The sequence below is a fragment of the Zonotrichia leucophrys genome, chromosome 1 (assembly GCF_028769735.1).
Source record: "Zonotrichia leucophrys gambelii isolate GWCS_2022_RI chromosome 1, RI_Zleu_2.0, whole genome shotgun sequence".
NCBI classification, from domain to species: domain Eukaryota; kingdom Metazoa; phylum Chordata; class Aves; order Passeriformes; family Passerellidae; genus Zonotrichia; species Zonotrichia leucophrys.
The window spans coordinates 34,306,079-34,329,216 of record NC_088169.1 but is presented as its reverse complement, the minus strand read 5'-3'; the positions used below and the strand labels follow the sequence as shown (position 1 = coordinate 34,329,216).

Here is a 23,138-nt window from a genome sequence, read left to right as displayed (position 1 = left end):
TTATAACCGTCCAAACTGGGCCCTGGAACACTTCCCTGATGAAGAAAGGTGAGGGAGTTGGCATTATTCAGCCTGGAGAAGAGAAGGCTCTTGGGAGGATCTACAGCACCTAAACAGAGATGATAAGAGAGCTGGAGAGGGACTTTCTATAAGGGCATGTAGAGATAGGACAAGGCTTTAAAAGGCTTTAAATGGCTTTAAACTGAGTGTGAGTTTAGATTAGATATTAGGAAGAATTTCCTGACTGGGACTGTGGTGATGCACTGGAGCAGGTTGCCCAGAGCAGTTCTGGACTCCCCATCCCTGGAAGTGTTCAAGGCCAGGTTGGATGAGGCTTTGAGCAGCCTGGTCTAGTAGAAAGTGTTATTCCCCATGGCAGGGGGGTTGGGACTAGATGATCCTTGAGTCCTATGGATTCCATGAAAACCAATTTTAGTAGCAGATTTTAAAGATTCTCATCTGAGAAAAATGCAAGAATAGCAAATGAAGTTATCCATACCCATAGATTATGGGTCAGCAATCAGTGTATGTTGAGTACTTTTCTCCTGCATTTTGCACTCCAGCTTTGAATCAATTCTTTCAAATGAGTTGTGTTGATGGCAATCATTAATAAATTGTGTCATGTGAAGTAACAGGAAAATAGACATTTTACTATTCTTGTAATGTTACATAAAACACTGTTACATGTTAACATTGGCCCATGTTACATAAAACCCGGCCGATGATTCCCATGGAAGTTCTCCTCCAATGTAAGACAAAGTGACATGGGAACAAGCAAGTTACACAGAGCTCAGAAAGATGTTACAGTTGGTTTTCCTCCCTTTCTGCTGACTTCCTTTCAAAAGTAAAACTCTTCTTGTTGTGTACTGGAGTGATTTGCTCAGAAGTGCAGAAAGGCAGATGTGTCTTACTGTCCCACATCTTCAAACGTGCTTTCAGAAAAATGGAAATACCTGGAAATATCTCTGAAGTGCAGAGATCCAGATCCAAATGAACAGCACTGACTAAAGAAGTAATGCTAAAGATCAAATAGAAGGAACAATGTTACTTCCATCTCAAAAATTATCAGAGCTGAGGCAGGTGAAGAAGGAAGTAAGATACATACCCATATATCTCTCCATTCAGGTGCATAATACCCTACTGATACAAAAACAAAGCTATGACTTACAGCATTAAATGTAAGTATTTAAAACATGACCCACTGGATCAGGGCATATGTCTGTGTAAACAGTAGATTCTTGGATTTAAATATCTACATAATGAAGAGTGTCACATACATTTTTATTCCAAATATGTTCCATGGAATTCACATAATTGAGGTCTGAAGCTGTGGAAATAGATAATTACAAAATAATGATCCCTGCATTATTTCTTCCACAGTATTTTGATTTACTTTTCTGTTCAGAAAAGCATTCCTGCCACTCCACTAACCAGTCAAGTCACAAATCTCTTCCACCAAATTAACAGCCTTTCCTTCAAAAGAATTGCCATATGTGGCCACAACTATGTGTAAGAAAAATCTAGAATGCTTATTGCAGATACAATCTGAAATAACTACTACTACAAAATTCAACAAGTGTGTCTCAAACTAACAGCCTGAAGGGCAGACTGATTTCAAAGGTTCTCTCAAGTGCCCTTGAGTAAATTTTGCCACGCTGAAGTTGAAGTGTCCTTTGTAGAGGGACACACAAATCACAAACTGTGTATAACGGTGTACAAGAACTGAACTTACACTAGTCTTTTGTCTGGCTTTAGCAGCTTGTTGGAAAATTCACTGATGATTAACAGAAAGCTCAAGTTAGGAGGCAAGCATTTTCCATCTACTCCAGTAGCTCCTTGAAAAGCAAATTCAATCCCTTCCCTATTGAAAGTAAAACAGAAAAGAACAGAGTAATAAAACAGATAAAAGAGACAACTAATAAAAGCAATGACCACCGACAACATGATGCTACATGGCACATACTTGTGTATCATGGCTATAGATTCTCTAGATTTCACTTGGTCCCAACCAAATGTTAGTGAAAAGCGACGAGCAAGTTCTTTGATGTTTGCAAAGGAAGGAGAGGAGAAGTCCACACCATTACTGCTGTCTTGGCTTTCTGCATGTGTCTGAAACAGCTGCAAGAGAAGTCTCAGATAAGCAAACACAGGTAATCCTACAGGCAAACAAAGCATCAGGCAGAGAGACAGGCACAGCCACCTCACACAGAGAGGAGCCTCACAGAAGAGCAGGTGAGCCATGTGCTTCTGAAGCACTGCATGGAACAACAACAAGGAACTGACACAAAGCACTGCACTGCTGTGCTCCTAAGACAGGCACAAATTAAAAACCAAAAATAAAAAACTATGTGTATAAACAGAAAACTGATTCCTGAAGATGATGGTCCCACTGACCGCATCTCCTGTTGGGGCTTCTGAACCAAGCCCCAGAGGCCTAATTTGCCTGAGATGTTTTCAGAGTAGCACAGTGCAGATACAAAGCAGCAAGTCTGGCAGCACCATAGTCCCATTTCGGAGAGTGAGAGTAGGTCAAAAACACATCTCGAGCTCAATTAACTGTGCTTTGGGAGTTTTTTTCTAACAGAATATGGAAGTAGCTTGTTCTTGTCAACCTGTTAACTTTCAAGGTCAGGCAAAGGCCAAAAAGGGCCTGTTGTCTATGTGATACCTAAACACCAAGTCCTGACTATGTCAGCAGAATATATGTAGCCAAATGCTGCTTAGACTCATCTAAGCTCAGATTTCAAGGGCTGGTTCACAGATCTAAGCCCCTGGCAATGTGTGTGAAATAAGCAAAGCTCATGTGTCAGTATCCTCGGGAGGAGCCTGCTCTCTGGATTACAGCAGGACTCCAGGCTAGAAGCAGCTCTGGCCACGGGCAGAGCTGGCAAAAGCAGCTGCTAAAATAGCTAACTGGCTATCAGTCAGCAGCTGCAAGCAACTGAGACCCTTCAGAAGAGCTGCAACCCACTTTCATCCAGAAAAAAAAAAAAAAAAGCTGAAAATACAGAGGGAGTTGGAGTGGCCAGACACAGGCACATCCATGGGTCCTCAAACTGAGAAAGAATTAAGGTAGTCCATAAAACACAACATAAGATCCTTAACATTTATTAAGAGACATCATGTCCCAAGAAACACTTCATAATCTCACATCAGTTCTAATATACTATGCACTTGAAGATTAAAAACATGACCAAAAAACATTGTGGACAAAAGCACCTTTTAAGATAGGTGTAATGATTTGAAAGGAGTTTTAATTGTGACATGCAAAAACAATATACATATAGAAAGCGCAGGAAAGGAAGTAAATTCTGTCACTATCTTTTGTAATGATTTTGAATAATCATGGCATGGGAGGTAAAAATCTTCACTGTGAATACAGCTAGTATAAGAGCCCCTAGCCTCTTGCTTTAATCTTAACCTTACCTGCTGCAGACAGAGAATCAGTGTCTTGGCACTCTGAATTTTGTCATTGTACCTCGTCTTGCTTAACATTTCTTTAATTATGTCTCCAAAATCACTGTAGGTCTATTAACAGCAACAAAACAATTAAGAGTTATCATTCCCCTTCTTTAGCACTGGGAGAACACAAACCACATGACTGTTCAAGTGACACAAGAAGTTCCCAAAACACTCCCAATATCAGAACATGCAAGTTAAAAGATGAAAACTGGATCTTTTATAATATTTCATATGCAAAGCAATGGTATGCTCCTTGAAGAGTAATGTGAGGATCAAAGTTATACTGAAATTGTTAAGTATTAACAACTAATTGATTGCCAATTCTTAATTCACAATTAATTGTAATTCTTTAAAAAAAGCAAAGCCTCACCAAATATACAAATGGAGTTTTCTGCACTGTACTAGTGCTTGCCAATGAAGCAAAGAACAAGATTCATATTCAGGTATTTCCAAAGTTCTGTCAGTTGACTCAAGGAAACTGCCCACTCTGATGATCTTGGTCCTCCTGAAACCCCCTACAGAGTGGCTAAACCCTGGTCATCTAAACCTTGGGACTCCTGTGAAATGCAGGCACCTCCATATGCACTGTGTGAGCTGTATGAATTAAGCTGAACACTTCAGTGTGAGAACCTAAACACATGAATCACTCTCCAGCCATAAACTGCTGCTCTGCAGTGGCCTCTCCGGAGAAGCTGTGAGGAGCAGATGTCCAGACAGACACATCCTCTCCTCAGTTTTCACTTGCTTTGTCTGCAGTGAGGTACCTTTGTGGAACCAAGAGAGGAGCTCTGCCCCACTCCTGCTTTATTCTTTTGTGATTATCCCAGGACTCTGAGCCATAACACTCATTAACATCCTCTTTCACAAACACTGGAGACACTTTCAAAAACTAAAATGCACTGGTAGGAACAACCTTATCTAAAACATTACCTTCACATAATACTTATAGATCTCAGCAGCTGCAGTCATCTCTACCACGTTATACACTATTAACTTGCAATATGCTGCCAGAAGACTCCGTTTTTTGTGCAAGTCATCAAGTTTGCAAGCTTCATCCTTTCCCTCTTCTGTCAGATCTAGGGAAACAAAAGCATTGAAGCTTTGTTCTATTACTTTATTCAAGGTATCTCAGTTTAAATGACCAACTTTCACCTAAATAGCACAGACTCAGCTGTTAAGTAGCAGGTGCCAGTGCTCATTCCTGTGTACATCAGAAAACACAGGTTTATTCCCATTTCAAAGCTCCAGTTGGTAACAGTGAAAACAGTCTTCTTCCACAGTCTCCTACTCTGATCTTCATAGGACTTTGGCATTTCTACTAGTCAGAATCTCCAAGTATAACACTGCTCACAGTAACAGAACTGAACCAGCAAGTAGAATAAAAGGCACAAACATACCAAATGGAAGGGACCTGACAAATTGCAAACACCATTTTTTCACAGAATAAAACAGAGGGTAGAAAAGAACACATAACTCACTGGAAACCCTACAAAAGTTGTCACACACAGTCAGCAAGAGTTCCAATTAAATTCTCCAAGTTCCAATGAAATTCTCCAAGTGCTTATAAACAAGAGTAAAAGGAAGAAAAGTCACTTAACAGCACTAAGAACAAGTGTCTGGAACATGAGTTAGTTACTAGCTAGATAACTCATGGGAAACAGATACTCTTAAGTATCTCTTTTACTTTTCATGGGAAAAAGATACTCTTAAGAGTTTCCAACAGTGCTAAAAAGGTGCTTGGGGAGAGTTTGTTGCAGTAGGAGAGCCAAGACACACTCTCCTGCTGCATATGTGAGCTATCAAATACCAAAAGACTTCAGTCTCTGACCTATAATTCTGGTGTGGACTCTTTCTGCTTCTAGAATGACTGTGGGCCTGGAAACAAACATAAGGCAAATGACTGATCAGAAGTATCTGAAAGTTAGAGTTTAAACTGGAATGAAAGCTGCCAGCTGTGCACACAGACAAGCACACCTTGCATCACAAAATCACTTGTTCGGGAAGGAATCTGCAATAGGGTGAAAGGGATCCTTTGTGGGAAGAACTGAAGAATTGAAGGCATCACAGAATAAAGGTTTGAAAAAGATCTCAGGCCATCTATCCCAAAGCAGGATCAATTTTATCAGTTTCAGAAACATAACATAAACATCCTGAAACATAACCTGCTTCAATAATTCCCACAACTACAACCTACTTGTGCAATCTTTTCTACTGTATCTTTACTAATTCAGATTCTCTTACTATTTCCATTTTGCAATTTTGGTCATGCAATGTTTCCCATCAGTGGTTCTTGTATATACACCATGACCTAAACTGTGTGGTGCCCAAACTGAACAGAGAACTCCATCTAAACAGCTGGAGAGGAGTTAGAGAAATCTAGAACAACACTTGTTTTCTCAAAGCATGGCACTTGAACTTGTCCTCAGAACCACATCGAACAATCTATTTTCAAAACACACTCAAAAGAAAACCAGCCTTCATAATTACAACCTCAATACAGCATCCAAATGTGTTTGAAAAAAGGCAGTAGAGCAACAAACACTGTTTCCCACTGGACTGAAAGCAGCCCTGTGGAAAAGGACTTGGGGGTGTTGGCTGATGAGAAGCTCAGCAAGACCCAGCAGCGTGTGCTCACAGCCCAAAAAGCCAACTGTGTCCTGGGGTGCATCCAAACCAGTGAGGCCAGCGGGGTGAGGAGGTGATTCTGCCCCTACTCTGCTCTGCTGAGACCCCAGCTGGAGTGCTGTGCCCAGTTCTGGGGCCCCCAACACAAGAAGGATGTGGACCTGCTGGAGTGTGTCCAGAGGAGGGCCATGAAGATACTCAGAGGGCTGGAGCACCTTGCCTATGAAAACAGGTTGAGAGAATTAGGGTTCTTCCACCTGGAGAAGGGGAGCTTCTGGGGAGACCCTGTAGCACTTTCGAGTACCTAAACAGGGCCAACAAGAGAGGTGGAAAGGGACTTCTTACAACAGCATGTAGTGATACAATGGGGAATGGCTTTAAACAGACAGAGGGCAGATTTATTTCTTGGGCATAAGGACTTGACTGTGGTGATGGTGAGACACTGAAACAGGTTGCCCAGAGAAGCTGTGGATGCTCCATTCCATGTTGAAGGCCAGACTGGATGGGGATTTGAGCAACTTCCTCTAGTGGAAGGTGTCTCTATCCATGGCAGAGGTGTTTGAAAGTATATGATCATTCATGTCTCTTCCAACCCAAACCAGTCTATAATTCTGTGAAATCAGCTCCACAGCCCCAAAATCAAAATCTACTGGTTCTTTACTCTGATGGTCTAGAAGGGTCCATGCACTGACACACTACAACACTGCAAGGCCTTCCTCTAATATTTGGACCATGGAAGTCAGTATACCAAACACTTTTACTCACCCAACCCCACTTTACTTCAGCCCTTTTCATCATACAAGTGAATTGGTTAACCCATAGTACAGATCAAAGAATTACAGGGTTTTTTGTTTGTAAAGGTGCCCAGCTAGAAAAAAAAACAAAGCAACTCACAAAATAACAACAAAAGAAAGGCCAGCCTTTTTCCCTGATACATTCACTGCAGATGACAAATGATAGCAAAAATAGTAGATTGTTTCTCCAGTGATGAAGATGTCTAACCTTTTTTTTCCTCTTCTCCATCCATGAAAACATGTTCCTGGATAAATGAAAACAGTTTTTCCTGAAGTTCTGTGTTAGGAAGATAACCTAGAAGTCCAACTGCTTCTTCATTATTATTTGAATCCAGGTGACTCAAAATCAGCAACCAGTCACAGAGTATCATGAAGGCCTGTAGCAAGCAAATAAAGCCAAAGAAGGATTTAGAGACCATGTTACTTTTTGTGCCAATTCCACTCTGCATTTCCATCAAACACAATCAAGTTTCCATCCCACTTCTTCCTTGCAAACTAAAGATTTCTGTTTGCCTCAGCTGTGACAAAATGCCCCAGCTAAATCCTTAAAAAACTTGTATGTTAGGATGCAGTGTATACAAGTATCATGCACAAATACCACCTAAAGATCTTCAAAGCTGCGTGGGCAAGAAGAAGAGTATTTTGTATTGTGTTGAAATACCCCTCTTTTAACACATGAACCACTGGACAATTTCTGCATTTCTTTAAGTAATATTCATAGCAAAATATGAATGAAGCAATGATAGCAACCAGTACACTGGTCTAATTAGAAAACACAATGATTTTCATTCAGATTGAGGCCTTGATTCTGCAGATGGACTCATGCAGACGGCACTAACTTGTAGCATTTCAACTAACTTAACTTTAGCTTTTATTTAAAAGAAATAGTTGAAGACTGGGGTTTTTATGTGTTATTTCTTTGTTAAGAGACAAAAATACAGCAAAAATTTAATAGAATGAAAAACCAGTATGAAAAAAAGGCAGGCATTTAAAAGGAGATCTGAGCACAAATGCTCATTAAGTGATAGAAAAACACAAACCTTTTCTCTTACATCTTTTTCCTTATGGTGGAGGAAGCATGTGCAAATCTGACTGAAATGTCTCAGCTGCCGTCTTAGTACAAAAAGAGTCTCCTAAAAACACATTTAGGAAAAACAAAAGGACCAATATGTTAGAGACTACGATTCAACAGAGAATTACAGAACAAACAACAGTTGCATCTTTCTTCCACTCATATTATTCATTTAAGATAGCACAGCTGATGACATGATGAAAGAAGCTGGCATTTCACAGAACAGCTTACTAGCTATGAACAACTGCATCTGTCACAGTTGCTGAGGCCAGTGGAATTCAGCAAGTCACAAACTCTTTGTTTCTCCATCTGTAGGGAGGGCAGCATGTATTCTGTTATTCACTTCATCTTATCTGTATAAAGCAGTGATAACAATGGAAGCAGAGTCATAAAAGCCTCTGGTCCATTCCACCTAATGTTCAATGTGCACTGCCTTCTGGAGTTGGTTTTCTCCCTTCTTCCCCTAATGACTACAAAGAGAATAGGGTTTAACTTTGGCACTCAGAAACTTAAGACACCACACTTTGTTAAGATAAATCCAGTATGGGAGACTATTTGGTTTGCTCGCAGCCATACAACAGACTTTCTGACCAGGTCTCAGCTGTACTGCACTGAGCTCTGAGCCACCAGTGTAAAAGGAATGCCCTTCAAGAGAGGCAGATTTCATGTCACGCAGCTCTACATTTATAAGAAAAGGGATTCATCCCAGGACATGCTGAGGACGACCAGGTAAGGGGCAATACATTCTCTTAACACTGCTAGGAGAGGAGCAAGGGGAAATAACACAGCTGCTGTCCAGGATTTTTTTTTTTTTTTTCTCTTGGAACTTCTCTATCTGCCAACATCCAGATTTGGCCCTGCAGAGTGCACCGTCACATCTGCTTCCAATCAAAATCTGCTCCCATATGAAGGCCAAATTAAAAAATGTGCTGCCCCATTACCAAGCTGAGCTAACTGTCTGGAGTGAAAGGCTGAACACACTGGAGCAGTGAGAGATGTGGGGATCCAGGCAGGAATGGAACAGGACGGGAATAGACAGTGAATCAGTGGCCAAACGGGTAACGCCCCTGCTGGCATTCCTCACGCCAATGTCCGTGTCAGCGCCTGTCCTGGTGCACAGGAGCGCCAGGGAAGGGGACAGAATGACAAAGCAGCGCCCACTGGAGCCCCACAGGGTACACATTCACATATGAAACAAAACATAAAAGAGTTTTCCTTTCTGGTGTCTTAAACTAGCCTTTCTTCTGAAATATCTGCTAAAGCTTGGTACTTTTAAAAATCATGTAAGTAAATAGTGAATGAGAAAATTACCATCTTCCCTAACCTTTCTGACAGAAATAGGCAAATTGGTAAATCAAGAAAATTAAAAAAAGAAACAAAGTTACAGAATGTCCTGGAGTTTTCACTTAATATTCTTAGTTGCTTAAAACAAGAAAACAACAAACTCTTTGGCAGTGAGACAAGTTCCTTATCTCCATCAAGCCCTAGGAATTCGATGCACATGTTTTGCAGTAAAAATAGCAGTGAACCATTGTTCCTGAAGACTGAAAAAGCACATACAGATTAAAAGAAAAAAAAAAGAGGATAAGATAGAGAGAAAATGCCTCAATTCGATTTGGTTTCCTCAAGAAAACAGACAAACTATCTTCTTATATATCTTGCTTTTTTAAGAAATCTCAGAACAGGAAAATTAGCTTTAACTTCTATAAGGGTAAACTTCTATGAGGTGAAACTAGCTTCAAAATTACATCAGTGACCAACCTTGGGAGAATTTTCTGAAACTGCAGCTAGTTGCCACAGGAGAGAAAAATAAGTGCACTGGAGAGCTGGTAGGATAATCTGCAAATAAAAACACATGTCCTTTATTTACATTAAAGGCTCAGCAGCAAAAAGCTTAAGACTAAACAAAGCATCCAAGCCTGACATTCTGCATGCTGCTCACATGAACACTTCCCAGTTGTATTTAGATCCTTAAAATAAATTTAAAAGGTTTACATACAAGCAAGCATTGCCCCCTGAGAAACTTCATTACTAAGGTGCTGCTTCTGCAGAACTTCTCTGACATCTCAATGAGTTCAAGGGAAAGCAACCCACATATCCAAAACTGTAGTCCCAGAGGCTCACTTGAGCTTAGCTCCTTGGGAGTTCTTTAAAGCCTTTGATTAAAGACAGACTCCTGCAGAGGCCAGTTCAGAGCAGAAGCCAAACCTTGGTGCTCCAATGCTCCATCTAAAGGAGTCCACTTCTACCCACTGGCTGCAGGCTCTCTCTACTCAACTAAACTTCACCCCTTGCCAAAAAGCCCCCCAAGTTCTCTCCTGCAAAGAGGGGCTGGTTTCATTTGTAACTGCTGAAATATTTCACCTTTCAATCTTAGAATACACAACTCCATCTTCACACAGTGTTTGAGGTGAGTCAACCAGATAACCAAAAGGCTGCAGTTGAGACAGCTGGTAATTATAAACCACTACAACAAGAGTCAACATGTAAGCAACAGATCCAAAGTATTCCAATTTCTGGTTACATGCAATCTAAAGGGGGTTCCTCACGGTCCCAATGATTTCATATGCACTGAAACTGAGACTATGCAATCATTGAAAGTACTGAACGTGACAAAGGATCAATCCAGATGTCAGATGATTATCACAGTTCTGAAAACTTTCCAAAATTAATTAATATAGAGGCATTAAATTACAGATTGCAATAACCAAAGACAGCCTCAGTTTCCCAGATTGAGAAATGGACACAGTATCTTCCTGTTTCATAGGACACTGACATATAATACTTTGTAATTTTTTGTGCTTTCATCCAGAAAAACATCTTTCAAAGTTAAATATTAACTACTTACCAGAACAGGCAAACTGCCGTGTTCTGTTTCAAACACCAGGAACCTTAAAGTCTTATCATACAGATTCCACTTGGTGAGATCATGGGCACTGCAGGTGAAAAACAAATATTAGTGACACACTAAGCAAGAAATGAGGATTCACCTGATCAAACAGGTTAAATGTATCCTATTTTTGCCTTCATATGAGGTATAGAAATAACATTAAACAACTAAATATTAATTATGAGGGGGAAAAATTAGGTTTTCATCATCTAACACTGCAGCCTTTAGACCATAGCTTTACAGTCTACACTCCTACCACAAAAGTGCAGTGTCATGAGGAGAGGAAAAAGAAACCTGAGTTCTGTATCTTTTGCTATACTTTATGCATAGTCTTCAAGTACCCAAAAAGGTCTACAGAACAATGTCCTCAGCTCACTCTAAAAGACTGTTTCTATTATTTCTATTTCTAGTATTCTCAACTCAACATTAGACTTTTCTTTGGAAAACCACAGTAGCCCCAGCAGGCTGGACAGGTAATAGACACATTGAGAAGGCCCAATTCCCCTCACCTCTGTACTGGCTTGCATGACAATTTACCAATCTCTAGAGAGCCAAGGTTTTGAGAAATCATCTTCTAACAAAAGAAGACCAGATAAACTAAAAATAAAAAGCAGATTACACCTGCTACAAAGAACAACTGCATTCACTACACCCCCTTCAGACTGACCACCAGTCTTGTTAGTAAGGCTGTGGAAAAACATCTAACTAGGACAGAGGCACCACAGAGGGGATCTCTGTGTCCACTCCAACATCTCAATTCTGTAGCATACACTTCTCAGCCACATTAGGGCTGATGCACAGTAATGAGTCCAAAAGTAATTCCATATCCAAGAGTACAGTTCTATTAAGAAGAAAGTAAAACTTGCAGCATAGAGATCACTTTCATTCTCTTGCAAAAAAAACCAATAAACCAAACAAGCAATTTTCACTTTGCTTCTGTAAGGTTGATACTTCAAGTACATGGGAACATAAATTGTGTAACTAAAGATCTCACTTATGAAAAGCTGCTACTCTTCTCAAAGTAGAATGCATCCGGGAAATTTCTTCTGCGTCCGTACAAAATCCTCCTTCCTAAATCATGGAAGTTTGGGAAAGAGAAAGGAATTAGCCAGTGTGGGCCAAAGGAAAGACTGTGTTCCCTTCCCTACCAACCCACAAGCCTGGATCACTCTCCTCCAGCCATCCTTTAACCTTTACCTTTAACCATGCTACTCATGTCCTGATCTACAGTCAAAAGAAAACAATATAACTGCACAGGAATTTTGTACAAGGGAAAATCCCTGTCATTAATAAACCAATGGCAGCCTCCCTAGAGGCTGCAGTATTGCTAACACAGAGTAAAAAGCAGCAATTAGTCTAACATGGTCCCTCACACAGTTGCTAAGGATCTCTGGAAAGCTAAGTGTTCACATGGTGCTGACCTTCCCTGCTTCCAGCTGCCAGATCACATTCAAAGATAGCTAAAAATATATTAAATACTTTCCCATAGATGCAATTGCTGTAGTTTCCACAAGTATACTATGTGATTCTGGGGGACGAAATATACAACCAGGAATTAGAAGGGAGGAGTTCCAGGAGAAAAATCTCTTTATTTAGATATAGATCACACTACGGAGGAGTCGAAGAATCCCTGGTCTTGCACTGATCTTGTTTCTCATAAGTACACATTCTCCCACATTGACATAGATCTCTATTTAAGACCAATAAAATTAATCCAATCTGAGGTTAGGGGATTTTTTGGCTTGACACATTTTGCAATATCCCTGTGTCCAATAAAAATATGCCAGTGTTAACTCTCATACCATGGCATGACACCTGTTCATGACGGCACAGTTGATCAGATCAGCTGCAGGCTTCTGTTGTTCTGCTCAGCCAGCAAGCTATTCATATCCCACCAGCTGTTTCTGCTTTTTAGACCTAATGAAAAGCTTTGAGGGAGACTGCAGTCCTCTTTCAAGGGGGAAGTCATTATTTCCAAGACCCTCAAAGCTATACAATCTGCATTATACACTGCTGTTTGCTCAGTTTTTTCCCTACATCCAAGTGACAGCCCAAAGGGCATCTTATGTACAGTCAAATATGGAGAACTACAGAACTGTACCTTTTTGGGAAGAGCCTCATCACCTGCAGATCAGCAGCACTCACTAGCTGATTTTGCACATAGTATCTTTGGCACAGTACTGGAGTAACTACAAAGCAATTTCTTAGGTCCAGAATATCTGGTGTAGCAATTTTGTTCCTCACAAGTACACGTTCTCCCACACTGGCACAGATCAACAGAATAATCCTGAGGTTAGGGGACCTTTTGGCTTGACACATTTTACAACATCAGCATCCAATAAAAGCCTGCCAGAAGACATACAATGCCCCATTGGTGGCATGGATTACCTTGTTTATTATTTTCCCAGCTCTATTTCTGCCAAAATATACTGCCAAAATATATCTGCTTCATTAAAATGTGAAGAACCATTCTTTTCAGAGGTGCAAACTCATCTTTTAGAGTTCTGCTTCCTTCAAGCAGAAATGGCAGGCAAAGAATAGTTCCATATCCCCTTTAATTTTCTTTGTCTTCCTTTTTTTTTCCTAGGAAAACAGTCTGCTTACCCCTCAAAGAGCCACACTCACCTTTTGCCAGAAGCAATCTAGTAGCTGGTTAAGCTGTTTCATCAACTCATCTATCATTTGAGTTCGAGCACAATCCACCTGGCTATAGATGGCAATTTCCTCACGGCAGAGGATATAATAAGTCCTGGAGGAAGCCTCCAGGACAGACATGTCGGAGTGTTTGGCCACAATGTCTTTTATCTCTCTCAGCAAAGCATCCAAGTGCTGCAGGTGATAAAAGGGGCATTTATAGGTAAATTGTACAAAGATCCTCTTATGCTTTAAATCATTTCACTAGGCCCATATATCCCTATGGGTCATATAAACAAGATGAAACAAATGCCACTCTAAGCAGAAGAGGAGCAGAACTAAACAACACAACTTTTTTCTTCTGTGTTTATAGCTCTCTTTCATCATTATGTCTCTAGATCTTCCCAAAGAATGAAGCAACTGCTTTAAGTTCTACTTTAGCAATACATGGCTAGCATTGCATAGGAAATAAATGCCTTTCCAAATGACAAGTCTGTCTTTAAACAGTAGAAGTTGTCTCCATCAGCAATGGAGAAAGTTTTGGATCATGTCAGCAACAGGGTTCTTCACTCTTAGTGGGAAGAGGTAATTTGTGCTGTTCTGCTGACTTGCTCTCTTCCAGTTCAAGTTTTAGGCTGAAATTAACCTCAGAGTGTTTGCCTAACACTGCCTCCCTGTAAACACCCCTGCTCAAGAATATGTTAAGCTATTTCGAGGATTTCATCTATCCGTTTCTGACCATCCCTTTCCCATCAGCAGATATATTATCTCCATTCTTATCTTTCAGTCACTGTCATTCCCCAGCAGCTGGGAGTCAGCCTTCATGGAGAATGAAACCTATTCTGCAGTAAACTCCTGGGAGACACCAACTTAAGACACATGGCATAATCCACCCTCCCTCCAGCCAGGAATGAAAACACCCAGGGCTGGGTCTACCACACAAAACCACAAACCGTTATCCACCAAGGCCTGACCCAGCGTATCAGAACTGACAAGCACTACGGCTTTTTTTTGCAGCTCCAAACCAAAAAGTAAAGCCTGAATAAGAGCACTTTTCTTAAGGTATGAGACCATTTAATTGTATTTCAATAATTTTCTACTTGTTCCAAATCCCTTGTTAAACTCTCCACATTGTCACATAAATTTAGAACATTCCACATGAACCAATTATTCCGAATCCTATTCACCTTCTCTAGATGTCCCGTACTGTAAACATCTAAATCATAATACTGAGGAATCTGCAGAAGATTTGCCACTTTTTGTGCATCTGTTGAATACTGCAGAGAAAAAACAGGATATGAGTACATTACAGGAATTTTCATGAAATATTTAACATGCATTCATAAAGCAGCTGTTATTTACCTTTGCCAAGAGCTGAGGAAGCACCATAATAAAGTGCTCAGTAATTCTGGTACAATCTTCCAATTGGATTTTCTTCTCTTTTACTGACAAAATCTGCAGATAAAGAACTTGGTTTCAATTATAAAATCTCTGGGATTGAGTGGAATATTACATATAACCCAAGCTTAACTTATATTGCATTGTCTCAAGCAAATCAACTTAAGATATAGGCACTCTTCCAGGAAGAAAACCAGATGTTTGGGGTTTTTTTTGTTGATCTTAAATTAGATGCAAATTGCTGAACAGGTATATGTCATGGATAAAATGTTCATCATTTGTCAATAACATTCTTCTAGTGGCTCTTCTCTAATGCTCATCTCCTTCAACATCCACTTCTAACAAGATCTAGAGGTGAAAAGACACTGCAAAACTTCAGAAAAATAAGCTATTTTATTTCCTAAGATACATCTGCCACTAGGAACAAGCTGTCTGGCAAAGTACATAAGGCAAAGATAATGTGATGACAGGACAATAAATAAGACTAAGATGCACTGACTTTTTTGGCTGCACCTCTGCCCACTGGAGGATGACCTTCAGCTGCTTCTCTGACTGTTGCGAGGATGATTTCGATGAGAGCGCTTTCCTGGGCATCACTCAGAGCTGGAAGTAAATCAGTCTCAGCATCACACAAAAGAAAAGTGAAGATGCAGCAACAATTGATGTAAAGCCTACTCATTTACCTGAGGAACTGTGGAAGGACACTAAAGAATGTAGTGTTGTTAACTAAACAGCTAAAGAGTGCTTGACTTCATTTGAAGGAAGTTATTTTCTACATTTAGTGAGTACCATTAATCCCTTAATGGCTTAACTTTTTGGGGCAGTTGGGCTTGCAAAAACACAGGCAGTTTTAATGAGGTCTCCTACTGACTAGTGTCTCATTTAGGATGAATCTTCTTTGAGTACCAAAATGCTCTAACTCACTGGGTCTACAAATTGATTTTAATCCAGATCTACAACAGCTATTCACAGAATGGTTTGGGTTGGAAGGGACTTTAAAGATTTATTTAAATTCACTTCAAAATAATTCTACAAAAAAAAACCCTCTAGTGTTAGATGTTAGTGAACTCAATACATTACTCATTTTCTTTTGAGGAAGGAGTAAAAGCCTGACAATAATTGCATTTCAATCTATTAATACTTCTAGATTCTACAGTTTTGGACAAAGAAAGCAAACACTACATAAGCATCATGGCTTAATTACACAAGTATTTACTGGACAGGTTCTAAACTAACATTACATAAATACAGAATACTGAATAAAACAAGTATGTTGATATAAATAATACACTAGCAGTGCATTGTTGCATCTGCTTTGTGGCACTTGGGGACAACAATCTGGGAGCAAATGGTACTGCAATATGAAATGATCCTAAACTAGCTAAGGCAAGGTTCAAAAAAATAGCATGGGGAGATTCATTCAGACAAAACTAAATTCTTTGCTTACCCACCTGCTCCATCTTCTTCATCATTTTTTAACAGAAGAGTGGTCATGCACTCCCAGTCCTTCAGGAATTTGCCTGCCCAGTCCCACAAGCTGTCTACCAGGTATGCAACATGTTTGTGTAACTAGGGATTAAAAACACAAGCCTATAGAAGCAAACACATCACTAAAAGAAATTCAGCTTCATATGTTCCTCTCCCTCTGTCCAATGACAAAGCTCTGTCATTCACATATATATTCAAATGCAGTATTCCAGCATATTTATTTCCAGGCCAATCAACATTTAAACACCATGTCATCAACCTGATACAAAGCAGGAAACTGGGGTAAAAAGTCAGGAAAAGTAGGCAAAGAAATGCAATTTTCCCTTTTAATACAAGTTTAAATTTAAATTAAATAATCTCTGAAACTATTGCTTTATATTGCTGACTGTAACAGCCAAAAATGCAGTCACAGGACTAGAAACAAGTCATCCATCCAATTCTTTGCAGAAAGATTCAAAACTGCTGTGCCTGAGACACTTTGGCCAGATAGAGATCTGCACCCCTGCAAAAGCTAAACTGAAATGTTTATCAGCACTTAAGCTGATAAAACTCTCATAAAACTACAGTCTTTGGTCAGCATGGAGCCATGGTACAGCAACCCACATGTGCCTCCAGAAAGACATGGACATATACCAAAAAACCTTCACTTGGTGGCATTAGTCTTTCTGGTTGTTTCCAGAAACTGCCTCAGCACTGATTCTCTCCATCAGCACACTTGTAAATTGGGTTTAATACAACAGAACAGAAATGGCTTCACTAAAAACTTAACCCAGAGAGTAAAAACATTTCTAACACCACACATTTCAGAGCTCACCAACAAAAATTGTTTTCAAAAGCAAGAAGATAATTAATATAACATGCAACACTGGATTTAAAAGGCTTACTGCACGGGCAGTTCTCACCTCACTCTCCAGGAAAAAGTGTATTAATCTTTTCAACTGGCCAGTGCTCGCCCCAAACTTTCCTCCTTTGGGCTGAACTTTATCTCCTCCATGACTAAGCAGCCTGCCAAAAGAAAAGCAAGTCAGTCCAGTTCTGCCACATTCTCCTTACACTCATTTACCAATGTAACACTAATTCTGACAAGATCACAAGGACTTATTTCTCTCAAGTGTCTACTTATTGACCCCAAATCTCATTAGACTTTTTTATAAGATGAAAGGAAAAAAGATTGTTTTCCATTGAAAAGAGAGACATGCTATCCCTGTGGATGCAGAGAGTATTTCTGACAGTTTCACCAGCACCCTGCCACCCTTCTGGATGATGGATGCAGATTCCATAAACTGACCATTCAACAATCTAGGCATTTGCTCATGCCTGAAAAGAGGTGTGCTCTAGGCCAAATTTAAAACCTTAACAACACAGCAGAAACATTACCATACAGTCACTATTCACATCATAGTGCATCTTGGAACTGCAGCTTCTTAAGGAAGGCACAGTACCTTGTAATTATAAGAGGCAATTAATGTCACAAATACAGCAGAAACTCTGCTCTTCCTCTTCTGTCTGAAGTGTGAACCACAGTATGACACTTCCATTTCCCCTTTTATCCAAAATGATTCTGACTACTAGCCACAAAAAGTGCTAATCTCAAGATAAATACAGGAAGGCCATCCCTGCAGATTAATGTAAGGCCCAAACAGCTTGGATTTAAGAGCTGGACCACACTACTAAATGTCAGCCAAAGCTTGTGCGTTCAGGAAGAGTTTCTGCTGGCATAATTTATGCCAGCTAAGTAACCTTAGTTAAAATATGCAGACATGGAAGAGATTTTGTGCAAACTGAGAAGAAGGGGCAACAGGGGTGGAAAGCATAAGCATTTATACTAAAACTTAGCAGTATAACCAGGGAAAGGAGGGTGTCACTAACATCTCTTATCACACCAAAACAAACATTCTATACTGGAAAAAGTGCTGGAGAGAGGCAAACAAGAACAAGGATGAGATTTACAAGGTCAAGGTGTTCATAAGGCACTGGCAAGCTGGGTAGAAAAAGTAAAGTTATCAGGGCAATAACTTCGGTAGCAAAATGCAGCTGAGTTCTGAGAAGAGAAACATCTAATTTATGAGAGCATATTAGGACCAACACAAAAAACTAAGTCTAGCAGATGTAATAGCAGATTCATCAAAACAGAAGTTTCTCTTCATTTGTCCTTCTGTTGGACTTAGCTCCACAAATTCCAGAATGCCAACATTTCAGTTAGACAGAAAAAGACAACTAGGAAGAGATTTTGTATGCGTAGAAACACGATTATTATTTCTGAATGTTTCTCCACAAAATCCTTGCCTAAATATTTTTATTTTCATTTCTTTTTGCAAGCCAAGATAATTTCTCTCAGTGGTAAAGACAGAATATTTGTCTCTTCCCTTTTTAGCATGCCAATTCCATACAACTTCATGCAACCACTGTTATAAGAAGCCCATTTATAAGAGTTACTCCTGGGGAAGATAAACCCTGTATTTCATTAACCTGACAGGAAACTGGGAGGGCTTTTTAATCTGCTGCATCTCTCATTATTCAAAGCCTTTACAATGTATAAGGCAACTTCCAAAGGGAGAGCAGGAGGCCATTTTTGTGATTAATCACCAAACTATGAAAATCCAGCAGATGCCAGGTGACAGATTAGCTTGTAAGAAGCAAAGCAATAGGAAAGTAGAGAGAAAGAGGGCATGTTCTCAACATAGCATGGCACTTGTGGATCAATTAGTTTTATATTCCCTGTGTTAGTCTTGCAACTTTTCTCACACCTATTGTTTCAGGACTGTGCAGGAAAACATGCAATAACCCCCAGACAACATTTCTCTTCTGATTACCAGAAGAAAGGTGGCACATACTTTCATCAGAAAAATTAATGCTTAATATCCCCCTTAAATAAATCCACCTTAATTCCAAAACAAATGAGACTATGCAAGAAGTAGGCAGGCAGAGATACCTTTTATAAAGGAATTCCCCAGCTGCTACTGCAAGCGGCCGGTGAGTGGCATAAACAAACTGGTATAACATTTCACAGTCTTCAGCTGATAACACATCCCCACAGTTCCTAGGCAAAAATAACAACGGAAGTTATAGGCCAGGTTTATCTGCAAAGAATAGCATGAATGCTATGTCCAGCTTTTACTAGGCTTGATTCTCCATAACCCTGCAACTTGTTTACACAGCTATGTGTAAATTTTTGTAGGGCATTTCTAAAAATGCTCTCAAACAAAATTGGCAGTGTTCTTTTACTCACTGTGTAGAGAAACAGAGGCTTGTGTAAGCCATGACAAACCAGGCCCACTGCATGGATACAAATGTTAATTTAAAGTATAATTACAGTTGATCAGTGATCACAGTAAAAAGAGTAATAGTAATAAAACATGAAAATCATGCATTTACTTTATGCTTAGATGTTCACCATAGAAGATAATAAACAATTAAAGACCTTCATTCTGTAGTGCAAATTATTCTTAAGTCATTTATTCCAGTATTTTAAAACCTCTATTGTATTACACTAGAATCCCACAAAAAAGGAAATCAAAACATTCTTGATGGCACACTTATGGCTGTGACCTCTCTGCACAAACACATTCAAAGTCATGACTTTTTCATTCAGCTACACACCTTGAGAACACCACATGCCACTAGTACACCTAGAACACTCTCTGAGAGGCAGAAATGGTATTCATATCAACTATTTACAAAAAAGAAACTGAAGCATCAAGGTTGAATAACCCAATGGAGAGGTACCAGAGCAGTGAAGTCCAAAGCCAGGATTACAGTTTCCAAATACCTGCTTCTTGCTGCCACAACAATGTCACTGGACTAGGCTACTTCAGAAAATAAAGGAGCAACCTATGAGATCCTGACACTTACTACACCCAGCTGAGAGGAAAGGGTTTTTATTGATCACTGCATTCAATCCTCAAGTAGCAACATTTCAAAACCATCTACACCTGTGGTCCAACACCCTCTCTGCAACTGAGGATTCATGCTTTTCTCCAGCTAAGGGTGATGTCTACAGAAAATCAGCAGTCTTTCCTATGCTTGCCCATTTGTCTCCAACCCATTGCATCCTTTAGCATCCTCACAAGTCACAAAGCCCCAAAATATCCTCCAACCTGACTGAAAAAGAAGTGAGCTCATACTAGCTGAGATTATCACTGGAGCATCCATTAAAAGGTCTTTAAATGAAAGTGCTAATGGTATGTCTCCAAAAGTGATGAATCAGTCTCACAGGATAATGTGAAATAAAAGCTGCCTTACATATTTAAGGCAGGTTTTGGTGGACTCTTTAAACATGCAATTACCTTGAGAATATATTTGCAGTAATAGAACATATAGGAAGTGTAAAGGAATACAAGTCAAGAAATCACCATAAAGAGAAATATTTATGTCACTATTTAACCATCTACAGAACTGAGAAAGTAGAGTAAAAATGTGTTTCTTGATGTTAAGCAGTAAAAAAATGAAAGAAGTAATATGGTTTTATGGTGCATTAGAGCACATGAATAAGCAGTGGTGTGTCCTGTGAAGCCATGAATGATCAAATTTATTAAACTTCTACAAGTTTAACAAGTGAGAGTAAAACAAAGAATGACAACAAAGAGCACTTACAGGAATAAAAAGACATGATATAATAAATATTAAGAGGCTGTGGGGAATTTACAGAAAAAATAGCAGTCTGACAATGTTTCTTTCATTTTTTTTAATGTCAATCTATTACTGAGTTCTTCTAAAGCACTAGTTTCCATGAAGATGTCTTTGTCATTTTTTTCTCTATATATTTTTTCAAAACCAGTGGACAGCTGGGAATATAAGAAATTTCACAAATATATGGTGATCTGAACTGAACCAATACAGAATCATAGAGCACTGAGGATGGTCAGCACCTCTGCAGAACATCTGCTCCAAGAGGATCAGCTACAGCAGGTTGATGTGTCCAATCCATGAAGTCAAAGACTCTACAACATCTCTGGAAATGAGTTCCAGTATTGGATCACTCCACAGCGAAAAACCTTCTTCTTGTGCTTAAATGAAATTTCCTGTATGAACATGCCAGTCAAATGCACACATTTTTTTTTCTATTTAATTTTTTTCTTCTTTGTATTTCAGGTTTTCTCTCTTTAGCACATTTATAGAAATAATGAATGCAATACCTGAATGTTTCTATTTTAAAGAGTTCCTTGACTAAATCATTCAGATAGCTTGAAGACCTAAGCAATACCTATCTCTCTGGATAGAAATCAAGGACTCTTCCTCTCCAGTACTAATGAAACTGCTTTTCCATAAGTATTTTCTACCCTTACAAAAGGAACCCTGGTACACACCAAGTTGAGCATGAGCCACCAATGTTCTCTTGCTGACAAGAAGGTGAATGGTATCCCAGGCTGCATTAAGTGTTACCAGCAGATTTGGGGAGGTGATCCTTCCCCTCTACACAGCACTGGTGAAGCCACACCTGCAGTGCTGTGTCCAGGGCTGGGCTCCCCAGTACAAGAGACAGACTGGGGAGAGACCAAGAAAGGGTCACAGAGATGATCTGGGGATCATCTTTCCTGGGACTGGAGCATCTCTCCTTTGAGGAAAGGTCAAAGGAGCAGGGACTGTTCAGCCTAGAGGAAAGAAGATTCAGGGGGATCTTAGCAATGTGTGTAAGTACCTGGTGGTGGGAGTAAGAAGACAGAGACAGGCTTCTGGTCCTGGTACCCAGAACCAGAAGCAACAGGCACAAACAGAAACACAAGAGGCTCCTTCTGAACACTGGCAAACATTTTTTTACTGTGAGGGTGGCAGAGAACTGGCACCAGCTGCCGAGGGAGGCTGTGGAGTCTCCATTGCTGGAGGTTCTCAAAAGCCATACAGATGCAGTCCTGGGCAATGGACTCTACGTGGCTCTTCTTGAGTAGGGGCTTGGACCAGACAACCCTTCTAACTTCAGCCATTCTGTGATTTCCAAAATCCCAACTTCTCCATTTTTAACTTTGTCTTCTAAGAGGTTGGGAATTTATCCATTTGATTCATCTAGTGCAGTATTATTTACTCCCTTCTGAAGATATAAGTAGGTGAGATGCTTACTCCAGCTGCAAAGGAAGCACTCCCAAACAGCAGAGAAGCAAAGGAAGGGAGAAGAATCCATTTCCTTTGCAACACAAGCTGACAGACACTCCTGACACCACTTGAGCACCTGATCTTCTGCTTTTTCCTCTCTTGAGTGGGAGGGAATACCTGTGGGCACTACTACTACTATTACTGCTCAACCACCACTCTCTGACCATGATGAGGTTTAGGTTTATAGCTCCCTCTGAAATGAATGCACAGGCATTTTACCTGCCTCTGCAAGCAGCAGCACTTGACTACACCTGTTACCACCAGCACTAACGCTTCCACACTGAACTGTGCCTTTCTTTTTTACATTCATCAGGCACTCATCAACCACACAAAGAATACTTCAAATACAGCAGCAATACTGCTGCAAATTTACAGCCCTCAGCATGCCAAGCAACAGATAAAGGTTAAGCCAGAAGTGCCTGCCAGTGTTTAGGTACCTAAAAATAACCAGGCATGGCCTTCCACATACCAATCTCATGACATATCACTTTCCCTGCACTTCAGTGTGAACATGTCCCAGTCTTCATGTCCCAGAGGAAACTGGGACATTCTAGAGGAAGATCAGAGAACCATTTTGTTCCACACATGGCACCAGTTGAAAGATTTCGTATCTTGCTTTTTGTTTTATTTGGTTGCATGCAAGAGGTATGATTGCTGGAGTAGCTTGACTTGGTCTGTGCTGTCTGCT

General features: G+C 40.0%; 1 protein-coding gene across 3 annotated transcripts in view; it reads right to left on the bottom strand.

Moving 5' to 3' along the window:
- The window catches only part of LOC135446973 (cohesin subunit SA-2-like), a 59,765-nt gene that overhangs the window by 8,450 nt on the left and 28,177 nt on the right, over nt 1-23,138 (bottom strand). For all 3 annotated transcript variants that reach the window (XM_064711600.1, XM_064711604.1, XM_064711614.1), the window contains 16 exons: nt 19,296-19,403; nt 17,266-17,368; nt 16,327-16,444; nt 15,375-15,478; nt 14,840-14,932; nt 14,665-14,754; nt 13,469-13,672; nt 11,838-11,914; nt 10,802-10,889; nt 9,715-9,792; nt 7,922-8,014; nt 7,090-7,258; nt 4,393-4,538; nt 3,427-3,528; nt 1,964-2,118; nt 1,733-1,861 (listed from right to left, as the gene is read on the bottom strand). In XM_064711600.1, coding sequence (XP_064567670.1) covers nt 1,733-1,861; nt 1,964-2,118; nt 3,427-3,528; nt 4,393-4,538; nt 7,090-7,258; nt 7,922-8,014; nt 9,715-9,792; nt 10,802-10,889; nt 11,838-11,914; nt 13,469-13,672; nt 14,665-14,754; nt 14,840-14,932; nt 15,375-15,478; nt 16,327-16,444; nt 17,266-17,368; nt 19,296-19,403 — 1,857 coding nt within the window. The remainder of the gene's footprint in view (nt 1-1,732; nt 1,862-1,963; nt 2,119-3,426; nt 3,529-4,392; nt 4,539-7,089; nt 7,259-7,921; nt 8,015-9,714; nt 9,793-10,801; nt 10,890-11,837; nt 11,915-13,468; nt 13,673-14,664; nt 14,755-14,839; nt 14,933-15,374; nt 15,479-16,326; nt 16,445-17,265; nt 17,369-19,295; nt 19,404-23,138) is intronic.